The 13,013-nt window shown below is 38.8% G+C and overlaps 1 protein-coding gene across 1 annotated transcript in view; it reads left to right on the top strand.

Moving 5' to 3' along the window:
- The window catches only part of LOC124796433 (1-phosphatidylinositol 4,5-bisphosphate phosphodiesterase gamma-1), a 248,485-nt gene that overhangs the window by 222,611 nt on the left and 12,861 nt on the right, over positions 1-13,013 (top strand). Inside the window, exon 21 of the mRNA XM_047260620.1 lies at positions 2,134-2,241. Within this exon, the coding sequence (XP_047116576.1) occupies positions 2,134-2,241 (108 nt within the window). The remainder of the gene's footprint in view (positions 1-2,133; positions 2,242-13,013) is intronic.

Below are 13,013 nucleotides of genomic sequence, written 5' to 3' on the forward strand. Positions count from 1 at the left end.
AATTATCACATTTAACTTAATTCAGTATTTTTTCTATTTCACTTTGGCGGTCAGCATTTGTCCAGAAGAATTAAAATGGTAATTAGTATGATCATCTTTCCAGTAAGTGTAATTCTTCAGAATCTTAAGTCTTTATGTGAATTATGTAATTTTCAGAATACAACATGTTATGTGTATCTATTGTTATTTGATTTGCAGTTATTTCATTTAAAACTGAATGTAAGTAAAAGAAAACTTATAGAGGGAGCTTATTCCGAATACCAGCAAACTGTGTTACCAAATGGCTAATGTGGAGCACACAGTCAGTTGCATTTTCCTATGTAGCTACCTGGTGCAAAAAAAAATTTGGTTTTCAGTATTTCATATAATTATCGACCAAACTTAAACTGCTGTCATTATTTTTTGTTAAACTTTTTTACTTTGTTAGAAACTGTGTAAGATATATACACGTAAGTAGCGTAGCTCACTGTGCACACATTGCCCAGATTATATTCATCCATTACTTAAGAATAAGACGACTTATGAGTTACAACAAATTTTACTCATGACTTCAAACCTTTTTTTCTCACTGACACACTGAACAAAATGATGGAAGGAGAAAGAAAAAAAAGTTTATCACTTATTACATTTTCTCCTGTTTGTGCAGTAAAACTTCAGCGTCAGGTATAATGTTTTAATTTATTAATTCTTCACTACTGATTGTATTCACAACACGTTTTGCAGACAGTATGCACATATGCCATTGAATGTACCTATGAAATTATATCCTTTTACAACACATATTTCTTGAGGTATGACATCATAATCATTAGGTACATCAAAAACTACTTTTTTCTTGGAAGGAATTGCAAATTACCCATTGTTTGATAATGAGAGCACTTAATACTTCCAACAAACTTTAACCGTGATTGTACTTTTTCATTAACCAAGGGGGGATAATCTGAAACTAATAAAACAATCATAATTAGGGTTTTGCATCTTCAGTGATAATGGTTTTACATGCTTAACATTAAATATTTAATACATTAATTCATTTGTAAAGTATTCAGATGTTTGAAGCTGTTTTATATGTGGAAGTTCGATTTCTTAAAGAATTATGGTTGGCATTTTACTGATGTAAACTATGAAATGAAATGCTATCAGAATTGAAAAATTAACTATGGAAAAAGAAATATCCAAGTATACTGTGATGTATGTTAGTTGCGGGTATCACAATGTTGGCTAAGTGAATCTGTCTGTTACATTAGAAGAGTTGCATCAAGCCAGTCTTCGGACAGAAGATGACAGTGGCAACAATGACGGCAAGAGTAATAACAATAACAACAAAATAAACAAACAAAACCAAATATTAGGGGATATAGGTTGTTAAGTGTTGACAGGTACACAGGAGTTTTATTTATCTGTTTGTATTCAGTCCATTAAAATAGAGACAGGGAGTTAAACTGCAGGTAAATTGTCTGGATACTGCGTAACTCTGTAAAGAGATGTTTACCTTCAACATGTTTCAGTAGAGCGAATGGTTCATTATAACTCTCTTATATGAATGGTATTTGAAGTCTGCCTTGACAGTTAATACTGTATTGCTGTCTTTTTATCCACTTTGCTGAAATGGGTACCACATACTGCAGATTTCATAAGTTATAGTTTTCCTGAAGAAGAAAATCAAACAGATTTGTGAATTACTGCACGCTGTCAAAGAGTGTTGCTCATGTAAAGTGTTGAAAAACAACAACACACATAGAAAACTTGGATATTTTGTCATGTGAGATGGTGCTGGATTCAATTACAAGAAAAGAATTCAAATTACCTTATGTCTGTACAAGTTTAGGTTTTCCAAGGTTTCCATAATTGCTGGGTGAACCTTGAAATAGGGCACACATGATTTTCTTAACTGTTTGTGTAACCATTCAAAGTTTGTAATTCATCTCCACTGATCTTGTTGGCAATGCTATTTTAAACCTTAATCTTCCTTCATTTTTACAAAATCCCTGAGATAAAAGATTATGTTTTATGTCATTGTAAATTAGACATTAGTTATTACTGTTGGTGAGTAAAACATCATTAACAAGTTTATCCTACAATTAATTATGTACAGATTCAATTTGTTTAAATAAAAATAATTCATATTTTTAGGTGCTCTGCCTCCGAACAGGATACAGAAGTGTTCCACTGAAAAATGGCTATAGTGAAGATCTTGAGCTAGCATCATTGCTAGTTCATATCAGTATAACAAATCCAATGGTAAGTCGAAAGCAGTTTTATGTGCTAACACATTAATTTCTCCTTCTTAGTATTTCAGGCATACGTCATGATGATTGTTGAAACTTTAATGTGCAAATATTTTTATTTTTTCTTCAGGGGATTAGGGAAGGTAGGAAACAGGAGAAAGAAAATGTAAGCTACAGAGTTTCAGATGGTGGAACATTATATGTTTTTGAGTGTGTAGAGATCGTAGGTCGACAAAGTGGGGTACAAGAAAGGCACAGAGCTTTAGTTTACAATTGTCAAAGCAAAAACAGTTGATGGAAGGCAAGTACTAGGGAAATTGCCCTGCTCAGTGCCAGTGATGTGTTTAGATGCTTTAATGCTGATGGTAGCTATGTGGTTCGTGTCAAACAAAAACCAAAAGCCTTTGGTGCTCTGGGAGAGGCATCAAGGGGGGAAACAACACATGATGAGCGAGGCTAGCCCTTTTGAGGAGATATCAACAAAACTAAAATCAAGTAGTGGGATGAACATGCTTAACAATGTCTTATTGTGAAATGAAAAGGGGGAAAGATACCACATTCTGTATACACAGTGGAGTAAAGATGATTGAAGGAACCTTTTAATTCAGTGAAGCAGCTCTATAATAGAGCCTTCCTTAAAGACAAAGCAACTGCAGATAAATCTAGTAGATTTTATGGCTAAAGCAATTTCTAAACTTCAAAATAAGAAGAAAACTTGTAAGGTCCCACCTTTTGAATTTGGCTGTCTCTTGCCAACAAGAGCAACCGTCAATCAGTTAAGGTGAACTGAGCAAATGCATGACCCTGAATTACAGTAGCTTGTTTGGTACATTGTACTGCTGTGTTGCAAGTGCTTACGTATGTGCCCTACGTCTGTTCAAGCTGAAAATAAAACAAGTTTTATGCATGATCATAGGGTTGAATAAGTGTTAAATCAGCCACATTTACAACTAATATATGCCTGTTAGCCAGGAAAATCAGTGATGGTAACCAATAAAAAAAATGTATTGAGCACTACAGCTGATTGACACTGATATCAATGATTTTTAAAGTTGTGGTTTCCAGTGATCATTGAAACTGTGTGATTGAAATTAAAAGTAAATATTTATTCATATAATTTGTATTAAAACTTGCAATTCATGGCATCACACTGTTTCAAATAACAGATGTGGGTCAAGTGGAGCGCTAGCAAACACTGCAAGTGCAGCAGACTTGCATATATGTGCTAGACAATTCCTCGAAACTACTATCTATCTATCTATCTATGTTAATGACACATTACTAGAAAGTTCTGACACACCTGTACTTTCACTGAAGTCAAACAGTTCATACATCAAAATACAGTTCAAAGTCTCATGGCATTAGCCTACTTTCTGCGTATGATGTTTGAAAGCATTTAAACTATGCCAGTGCCTATGACTGAAAGCCCACACACATTTCTATGTTCTGATGGCTGCTCAGTGACTATCACATGCAAAAACTTAAGTATCAGCTCATAACCAAATTCTCTCACCTAACAAGAGCTGAATAATTCAAAGTATTGAACGTATATCCAGACTGTGAATCAAAAATATATTAGAGTGTGAAACCAGATCCTACGTAGCCAAGGGAGAAAGTATGACATACAACAAGTGTTCTGTCACTCGGCCTTATATACTCTCGCATTACACCAGACCCCATCGTAACCATCAAAATCTAAGAAGATATCCCACAGTACAAATTTACAATAAATTATGCCTACTGTTAATGTATTGAAAGGTATGCCTCTCTTTGCTGGTCATTTTGTAATCCCACACATCATTCAAAGTCTGCTGGTTCATTAACAAACAATAATAAAATATATTTTGAACACACATGCTCATCATTTTTACAATAAATTTTTAAATATATCGAGTGCTTCTTTTGTTCTGTTCAATGGTGTGGTCAGAATTGATACTGGGGTACATTAGGAGAGTGGGATTGGTTTGCACTGCACAGTGCTTTATTCATACAAGGTGGGGCAGATAAAAGTAACCCGGAGAACAGAGTTCCTGGTTACAAAGAAACACAGTAAAGGGAAGGAAATACAGTACTAACCAGACTATAGCAGATGTTTAAAGTGACCACCATTCATCTCTTGGCATTTTTGGGCCCTGATCAGCAAGTTACTGAAGGCAGATTTCAAGCTGAACTGCTGGAATTGCTAGAATCTCATCTGAAATGTTCTGCTGCAGTTCTTGAAGACTATGACAGTAGTTGTGATACATCTTAGATTTATGGGCTCCCCACACAAAGTAATAAAACATTGACAGATCAGGTGACCTGGGTGGCCATCTAGGACCACAACCAGAGTGACCTCTGCTGACAGCTCTTTTCACGTGAGAAGATTGTGTAAATATGCTCAGAGGTTTGTGGCTATATGGCAAGTTGCCTCACCCTGTTGTAAGTAATTGTAGCTCTTCCTCCTTCATTAATACTGCTACAAATGGTTTCAAAATGTTGGCAATGTAATGCACCAAAGTCATCACGTAATGAAAGACGATGGAAACAATAATGCAACATGCAGACACTACACACCAAACCCTGACATAATCATGCAATGATTTTTCATGGTAGTGATATGAATTCTCTGCTGCCCAGAACCTTTGATTGTGTGAATTGACATAACCATTCAAGTGAAACCAGGTTTCGTCAGAATAAAAGAACAGATCCATGCACAAATCATTCATTTTTATCTCGGCAAACAGTCACTAGCAAAACTGGAGTCACTGAAGAGCATCTGCTGGTTTTAATTCATGAACAACAGACGCTCAGTAGAGATGCCTGTACAGGTCCAGGTGGAGTGTTCATTTGCACGATCAACGTGATATGCGAGTCTCTTGCGACAGGTGTCGAGTTGATTTGGTAAGACTTTGAAGCATTTTCTGGTGAACTGCATCCTTTTTTTTTTTCTGGTGTGTGGGCACATTTCGGAATGTTTTTTGACTTGTTCAAAACAGATCCTGTCTGACACCGTTTTTAGACTAAGCATTGCTTTTGTTGTCACGTAACTTTCCACAATGAACACAAACTGCTCCATCGTGAGTACCGTTGTCCCTTTTGCACTAGTCCACTCACACTGACACAGACCACACTATGCTCTGAACTGGTGTGGATCACGTGATGGGTGTACACATGGTGTATGCACATCACAGGTGTGGTTATATGCATACATTCACATCCAACTGTATCCACTCGTTCAGGCCACTTTTATTTTCTCTGTCCTGTATTACCTGTATGTATGAAGGATTCAGCATTCTGTCATATTTCCATAATTGGATTAATGAAAATGCACATCAATGTACACTGGTGTGCAAAACTTAAAAATGAAAGTAACTTACATTGAAATATAACTCTTAAATAACATAGCTCCATGAAACTTGGACTATACACAGAAAGAACTGCTATGGTCTTGTACGGAAAGTAACTGAAAGAAATACACACTGAGACAAACAGAAATTCAAAGGCAATTATTACACTGAAGTTGCTGTGATTTGTGGTGGTCCCATAGCCGTCAAAACCATGGGACATGGTTCATAATAGGGCATGTGTCAATACCGGTGAGATTTTAAACTGGAAAAAGGATGGTTTGGAGCTCCTAAAACAACTTAGTTCAGCCACATTTGCACTTCAAATATTCAGCAGACACAAATCAGTAAGCTGACATATTTTGCAAATTTTCATTCAGTAATATTTTATGCCATGGGAGACTTGTTTACGGACGTGGTCTGGGGGATAGTGCCTGTCTGTGAAGGCCTTGGTGAGAACCTCAGCATACTGAGCAAGGGAGTTTTTGTTGCTGCAGATAAGCCATCCCCAGGTAGACAGACCATATGGGAGATATTTTTTTGCTTGAAAGTGATTACAGCTGTCAAAATGCAGCTACTGTTAGTGGCTGGTGGGTTTAATGTGGACAGAGGTATGGATGGAGCCATCAGAGAGTATGAGGTCAATTTCTAGGAGGAGGACCAACTGAAGCGGATGGTAGAGAAGGTGTTGAGATTGTGAAAGAACGAAGATAGGGTGTCTTGGCCCTGAGTCCAGATCATGAAGATGCCATCAGTGAATCTGAACCTCTTTATCGCCCACAAAAAGGTTGGCATAAGAGGGTGCCATGCACGTGTCCATCAATGTCCGGCAGATTTTTTTATATACCTTCCCTTCAAATGAGAAGTAGTTGTGGTTTAGCATAAAGTAAGGTGCATGAGGAATGAAGTAGTGGTTTTGGAGCTGAAAATCAATTATGACATTGAAATAAACCATTTTAAAAGCCTTTGTGGTTGGTTGTGTTGTTCACCAACAATTTGCAAAATGTCATCCTATTTTAGCACACACACTTATTCTCTTGATCAAGGCGGCAGAAGCAAATAAGGGTTTCTTTTTATTGCCCCCCCCCCCCCCCTCCCGAATTTCCTACAAAAACGTCAAGCCACTATAGCACATTTCAATGTAAGTTCACTAGGAAAAACAGAAGGGCAACTGAAACTACGCAGTATTTCACAGCAAATTTGTTCTATTAAATCTCTTAAAATTTGAATTTCTGACACTATCCATGAAAACAGACTTTGGACATAAAGGCATACTTTGAGAAGAATATAGCAAACACTTAACTAATGTGTGAAGCAAAGGAGGAAGCCGTAGGAGGCAGGAGAGGAGGAAAGGGGGAGAATTGAGAAAGGGGTGGGCTGGGAGGGTGAGAGGGAGACAGAGAAGGAGATGGCGGAGGGGACAGAGAGGGAGAGGCGGAGGAGACACCGGGCGGAGGGGGGAGGAGACACCGGGCGGAGGGGGGGAGGAGAGCCTCTCTCCCCTCTGCCACTCCCCCCCCTCCGCCACTCCCCCCCCCTCCGCCACTCCCCCCCCCCTCCGCCACTCCCCCCCCCTCCGCCACTCCCCCCCCCCTCCGCCACTCCCCCCCCCCGCCACTCCCCCCCCCTCCGCCACCCCCCCCCCCCCCACCCCCCCACCCCCCACCCCCCCACCCCCCGCCACTCCCGCCACTCTCCCCCTCTCCTCTGCAACATATTGATTACATATACAGGTGCAATTTGTGGTCAAACACAACAGCGGTTCACCTGATTTGTTTCTTCGTTTGTTGTCATCAGTGTCAACATACTGCTTTGCTACACTGGCTGAAAAATGGGGTTTGTAATTCCGACACTCACTACTGTAAATAATGTAGACAACAGGCACACAGTTGCGTTTAACAGTTCTTTAATTTCACTGTTCGCAACCCCCCAATAATACACAGTTATTTTGCCAGTGCACTATTGTTTAACTGTCAATAAGCCTCATTAATAGTTTGCAGGCAGACCTCCACATACTGCTACGATAGTTTACTATTGAACATCTACGAGCAGTAAGAACCTAACCACAAAGTTCACAGTTCTTGAAGAATAGAAAGGTACGTTTGGAGCAGACACTGTCATTGTTTTAACACACGGCCTAATTATGTAACACTTATTTCACTGTTAAGTTGATACATTGTCATTCTAACCAACACACGTTCCTCATCTGAAACTCGGCCATGGACAGACTGTCTCGTGACCAAAAATCGGGCCCTTATATATCCTCACAATAGTAGGTACTGAAACTACACATTGCTTGGAGTGAAATTTATAGAAATTACTATTAAAACGTACTTCATTAAATTAACCGAATACATTGAAAGATTGGTTCTTTTTAACAGTTTCTTCCACTAAGGTGTTCGGCCGAATTATTTGTTTAAATCATGAAATTAACAGATATCATTATGCAAACAATACTCTTAAAATATTTGTTAATTATTTGGAATTAATTAAGGGGTGGTTTTGCTAACATGTTTCCGACTAGAGCCAAATAGATGCTTTAAGAATACTAGCATTTTGTCTTCCAAATATTTACAATTATTACAGAATTTATATTTCTTTATACTCATCCATCTATGTGAGCAAGGGTGTGAATGGGACATTCAAAGGAGCTACAACCATCTTGACACTGTTCCCCACAGATGGGTACATCATGATGTGTTTCTCCAAGAAGGTCATTCATCCATGGCATAATAGCCTCAAATATTTTAGTAAGCGTGGCTTTTCCAGCCTTGAAAGTTAAAATTTTGAAAATGAACCAGTGCTCTTTACCATAAGCTTTTATAGGGATGTAAATTAAATCTTGTTTCAACCTATTAGTAGACTTTCATCATTGTTTGTAGCATGACAATGGGTGTTTAGCACTGAAAGATAGTTGTAAACTTGACGGTGTGAACATTGGCACCAGAAAATTGCAAAAAAAGTCAGCTTTGGCACTGATACGAATGAAATGCAACATGCTATTTTACCCAGTTATATTTAGAATATTATTATTTGAAAAAAATCTTGCCTTTATTGTAGCCACATTTGAAGAAGACATGAAAGCTTTTTTTCCAAATAAAATACCCTGTTCTAGCTACTACATTACGTGGATTTTTAACAGGGATATTTTTGCTAGTCACCAATGTAACTGAATGCTCGATCTGTAGGTTTTCTGTATAAAAGGTCAGAGATTTGATTTCATGTCAGTTTGCAACAGTTTAAGATGAATGCCAACAAGAATCACTTGTGGAGGCGAGGTATGGTAAAATTGTCAGTAACATATTCTGTTACTCCATCCATAGAGAATGTGTCTGACTTTTGCAAAATGATGAGTTAATTCGATGCCAGTATAGTAGGAGGATGAATATTATCAAAAGCTCATTATCCAGCACTACAGCAGCACAAACATTGAGGTTTCTTTTGATTATATTGCTGAATGCTGATAGATTTAATTGTGCTCTGATACAGTGATGGACTACTCAAAAGTAACTCTTGTAAAAGGTTTGATATCAGAAGACCTCAGTTTTTGAAAAAAAATCGTTAATCATAATGTCTGCCATGTTGTATTATTGTTTAGGCCATCGCTTCCTGAACTTCATCTTGACAGTGCATTGCAATGCTGTAAAAGCATTTGAAACACACAATCTTCATCACCAAGCATATTGAATGAATGGCATGTTGTATTGTCGTTAGTTAAATGTATTATCCTGTAATTATTGCATGAAGTAAAACTGATCTACACTCTGTTCAGTACTTTTACCACCTAAAAAATAAACATAATATGGGGATTTGAACCCATGACATACTGGTCATTATCACTCCATCCACTCTCTTTATGAAAGTAGTAAAGTGCTCAACCATCATCACAGTTGCTTTCACTTTTTTTTTTACTAAGGCATAGTGACGTATAACCATTATGGACAGATGTAGAGAGACTGAACTTCTTCACTTCCTTTTGGGATCATCTTACCCAAATGGGAACATCATTCTGGAGTAAGTTATCATGTTGTACATTGCCCTGAATTTGGTGGCAGTATTCTGCTGCAACGACTGACAGTCTAACATGAAGAGTTATGGGTGTCATCACCCCATTTCTTCTATAACATCCGATAACAGTGCATGATTTGAGGTTAGATACCTCACCTGCATCAGTTAAGAGTTAATCCACTTTATTCGTTAGCCATGCCTTATCGTCAACAGGCTGTTCACAACAGTGTCGTTGCTCTTGTAGAGGAAGTGAGTTTGGCTATGTTGGAGGTTGGGACACAATATGGCATTTCTGAGCATGCTTGCACAACAATGTATAAAGCAATGTCAAGATGTTGGAGAATCCAGTAGGTACGTGACAACTGAGTGTTGGCTTGGAAAACCACCATTCCTGGTTAATGAGCTTGTAAACACATCAAGGTAAAATCCTTTTTTAAACACTGTGCATTTGAAACATACTGATCTGTTTCCCACTTCAGTTGACAGGTCGCGGCACCAACTTCAGAAGATTGGTCTATAAAGCAAACGTGTGGCCATCAAGAGGAAGCCTTGTGACGATCACTGATTCTACCAATTGCAGTTTGTTGGGGAAATAGTAATGATGACTGGTGGAACATATTTTTCACTGCAAATTATGGTCCAGTATGAATATATAGGCCCTATGGTGTCAGTTTTGACCTGTAACATATCCTCAAGTTACCTCTTCGTGGCTGGATACCTGTGGCAGTTTGGGGATGGATGTTTTCCTGTAGACTGGTGATGCTTCAAAGGATAGATGTTGACTTTGTGCTGCCTAATATACCCAAATTAGGGGTAATGTTATGTTCCCATCAGTGTGACAACTAGGGATTCAGCTGTTTCCAACAGGATCAGTATCCAATACATTATCAACTATGCTGCAGGAGAGGTGTGCAGAACAGAATGAGATTTCTCTTCTCAACTAGCCTTCTCCTGTACCTGACCTCAACCCTGTTGAAAACATGTGGGTACAGATGAAATGGGCCATACAATAAATGACCTGACCACAAGCTAGGAACATGCGTTGACCTATGGAATATTGTTGTAGATGCCTAGGAGGAGGTGGCAGAAAATGGAGATGTTTTAATTAGTTCACAGGGTGGGCAGAATACTGAGTGGTAAAAAAATTACATGCTGTGCCCTTTTTGCGGCAAAAAAAAAAAAAAAAAAAAAAAAAAAAGAAAAAAGAAAAAAAAAATTTTTAGAACTATTAACTGTTGTATATGTGGAAGAGACCTAGAGACATCAGGTGGTTTCAGATTTATTGTATCATGTTAAGACAGAGATTTAGAAACCAGGTTTTAAATTTTAAAACATTTCCAGGAGCAGATGTTGATTCTGACCATAATTTATTGTTCATGAACTGTAAATTAAAACTGAAGAAATTGAATATAAAGGTAGGAAATTAAGGAGATGGGACCTGTATAAGCTGAAAGAACCAGAGGTTGCTGAGAGTTTCAGAGAGGGCATTAGGCAATGGTTGACTAGAACAGGGGAAAAGAATATAGTAGAAAATGAATGGTTAGCTGCAAGAGATGAAATAGTGAAGGCAGCAGAGGATCAAATAGGTAAAAAGACGATATCTAGTAGGAATCTGTGGATAACACAAGAGATATTGAATTTAATTAATGAATGGAGAAAATATAAAAATGCAGCAAATGAAGCAGGTGAAAGTGAATACAGACGTTTAAAAAATGAAATTGACAGGAAGTGCAAAATAGCTAAGCAGAAATGGCTAAAGGACAAATGCAAGGATTTAGAAGCATATTTCTTTCTGGGAAAGATAGACACCGCCTACAGGAAAATTAAAGAGGCCTTTGCAGAAAGAAGCAGCTGTATGAATATCAAGAGCTGAGATGGGAAACTAGTCCTGAGCAAAGAAGGAAAAGCTGAACGGTGGAAGGAGTATATAGGGCGTATGTACAAGGGAGATAAACATGGAGGCAATATTATAGAAAGGGAAGTGAACATAGATGAAGATGAGATCGGACATATGATACTGCGAGAAGAATCTGACAGAGCTCTGAAAGACCTAAGTCTAAACAAGGCACTGGGAGTAGACGATATTCCATCAGAACTACAGATAGCCTTGGGGGAGTCAGCCATAACAAAAATCTTCCATCTGATATGCAAGATGTATGAGTCAGGCAAAATAACTTCAGACTTCAAGAAAAATGTACTAATCGCAATTCCGATTGCTGACCGGTGAAAATGACTGAACTATCAATTTAATAAGTAATGATTGCAAAATACACAGGTGTCTAAAATTAAAGCAGCAAACCACTGTTTCTCTGTCCTGTGTCTGATGTATGGTATAATTACACAAACCGTCAACAGATGTCCATACAAGCGTGTTCTGCATAGAAGATGGCATCCGATCAATGGGCAACAACTTCAATCCAATGATGACATCAGGTCACCTACCGAAGGGGGTAGTGTTTTCTGGACAGTCCTACAACCTCAATCACACAGTCACAGATGGTGCAGTATGGCACAGGGGAAACGCATAACAGATTCTGTGGTGGGTGGGGTGATAGGAAGAATGGAAGCAGGACAGTCACAAACACATGTGGCCCGATGGCGTAATGTCCCTCAGAAGTGGCGTCAGTTTATAGAGACCAAAACTCTATCCTGAAGATAGGAGCAGGGCTGATCATAGGAGCAGGGCTGACCATGTGTGAGATCAGAAAGAGAGGATCGTTTTTTGGCTGTCAGGGCATGACAGTACTGCTTTACTACTGCATGGCAACTGACATCTGACCTATCAGCATCCATTGGGCGTGTTTTATCAAGGCAAACAGTGTACAGAGGGCTTTGGCAGAGTGGCCTTTATTGTTGAAGACCTGCTGTAAATGTAATTCTGATGCATCTTCACTGAAACGAACATCTAAAGTGGACTTGTCAACATGCCATCTGGACGATCGAATGGTGGACCAATGTTCTTTTCACAGACAAGATCTGATTTGGTCTAGAGTGATTCTCAATGGATTCGCATCTGGAGGGAATGTGGAACACAATTTTGCAACCCAAACATTGTGGAAAGAGACGGAAATTGTGGAGAATCCCTAATGGTGTGGGCAGGAATTATGGTAAGCACTCGAACACCTCTACATGAAATTGTATGGGTGAATTGGCATGGTTTAACTGCTGTCGGGTATCGTGACAAGATCTCGGCACCTCATGTGTGGTTTTTGCTAGTGCTGTGGGCCCAGACTTTGTACTGATGGATGATAATGCTCGACCTTGTAGAACAAGAGTGGTTCATGTTTTCTTGCAAATGGAGGGTATTGCACGCATGGTGTGGCCTGCTCACTCTTTTGATTTGAATCCCACAGAACATGTCTGTGATTCACTAGGGAGACAAGGTGCATCATGTCAACATCCACCAAGCACTCTCCAAGACTTGTGAGCACATCTGCAGGAAGAATGGTCA

This window comes from Schistocerca piceifrons, chromosome 4, assembly GCF_021461385.2.
Source record: "Schistocerca piceifrons isolate TAMUIC-IGC-003096 chromosome 4, iqSchPice1.1, whole genome shotgun sequence".
NCBI lineage: Eukaryota > Metazoa > Arthropoda > Insecta > Orthoptera > Acrididae > Schistocerca > Schistocerca piceifrons.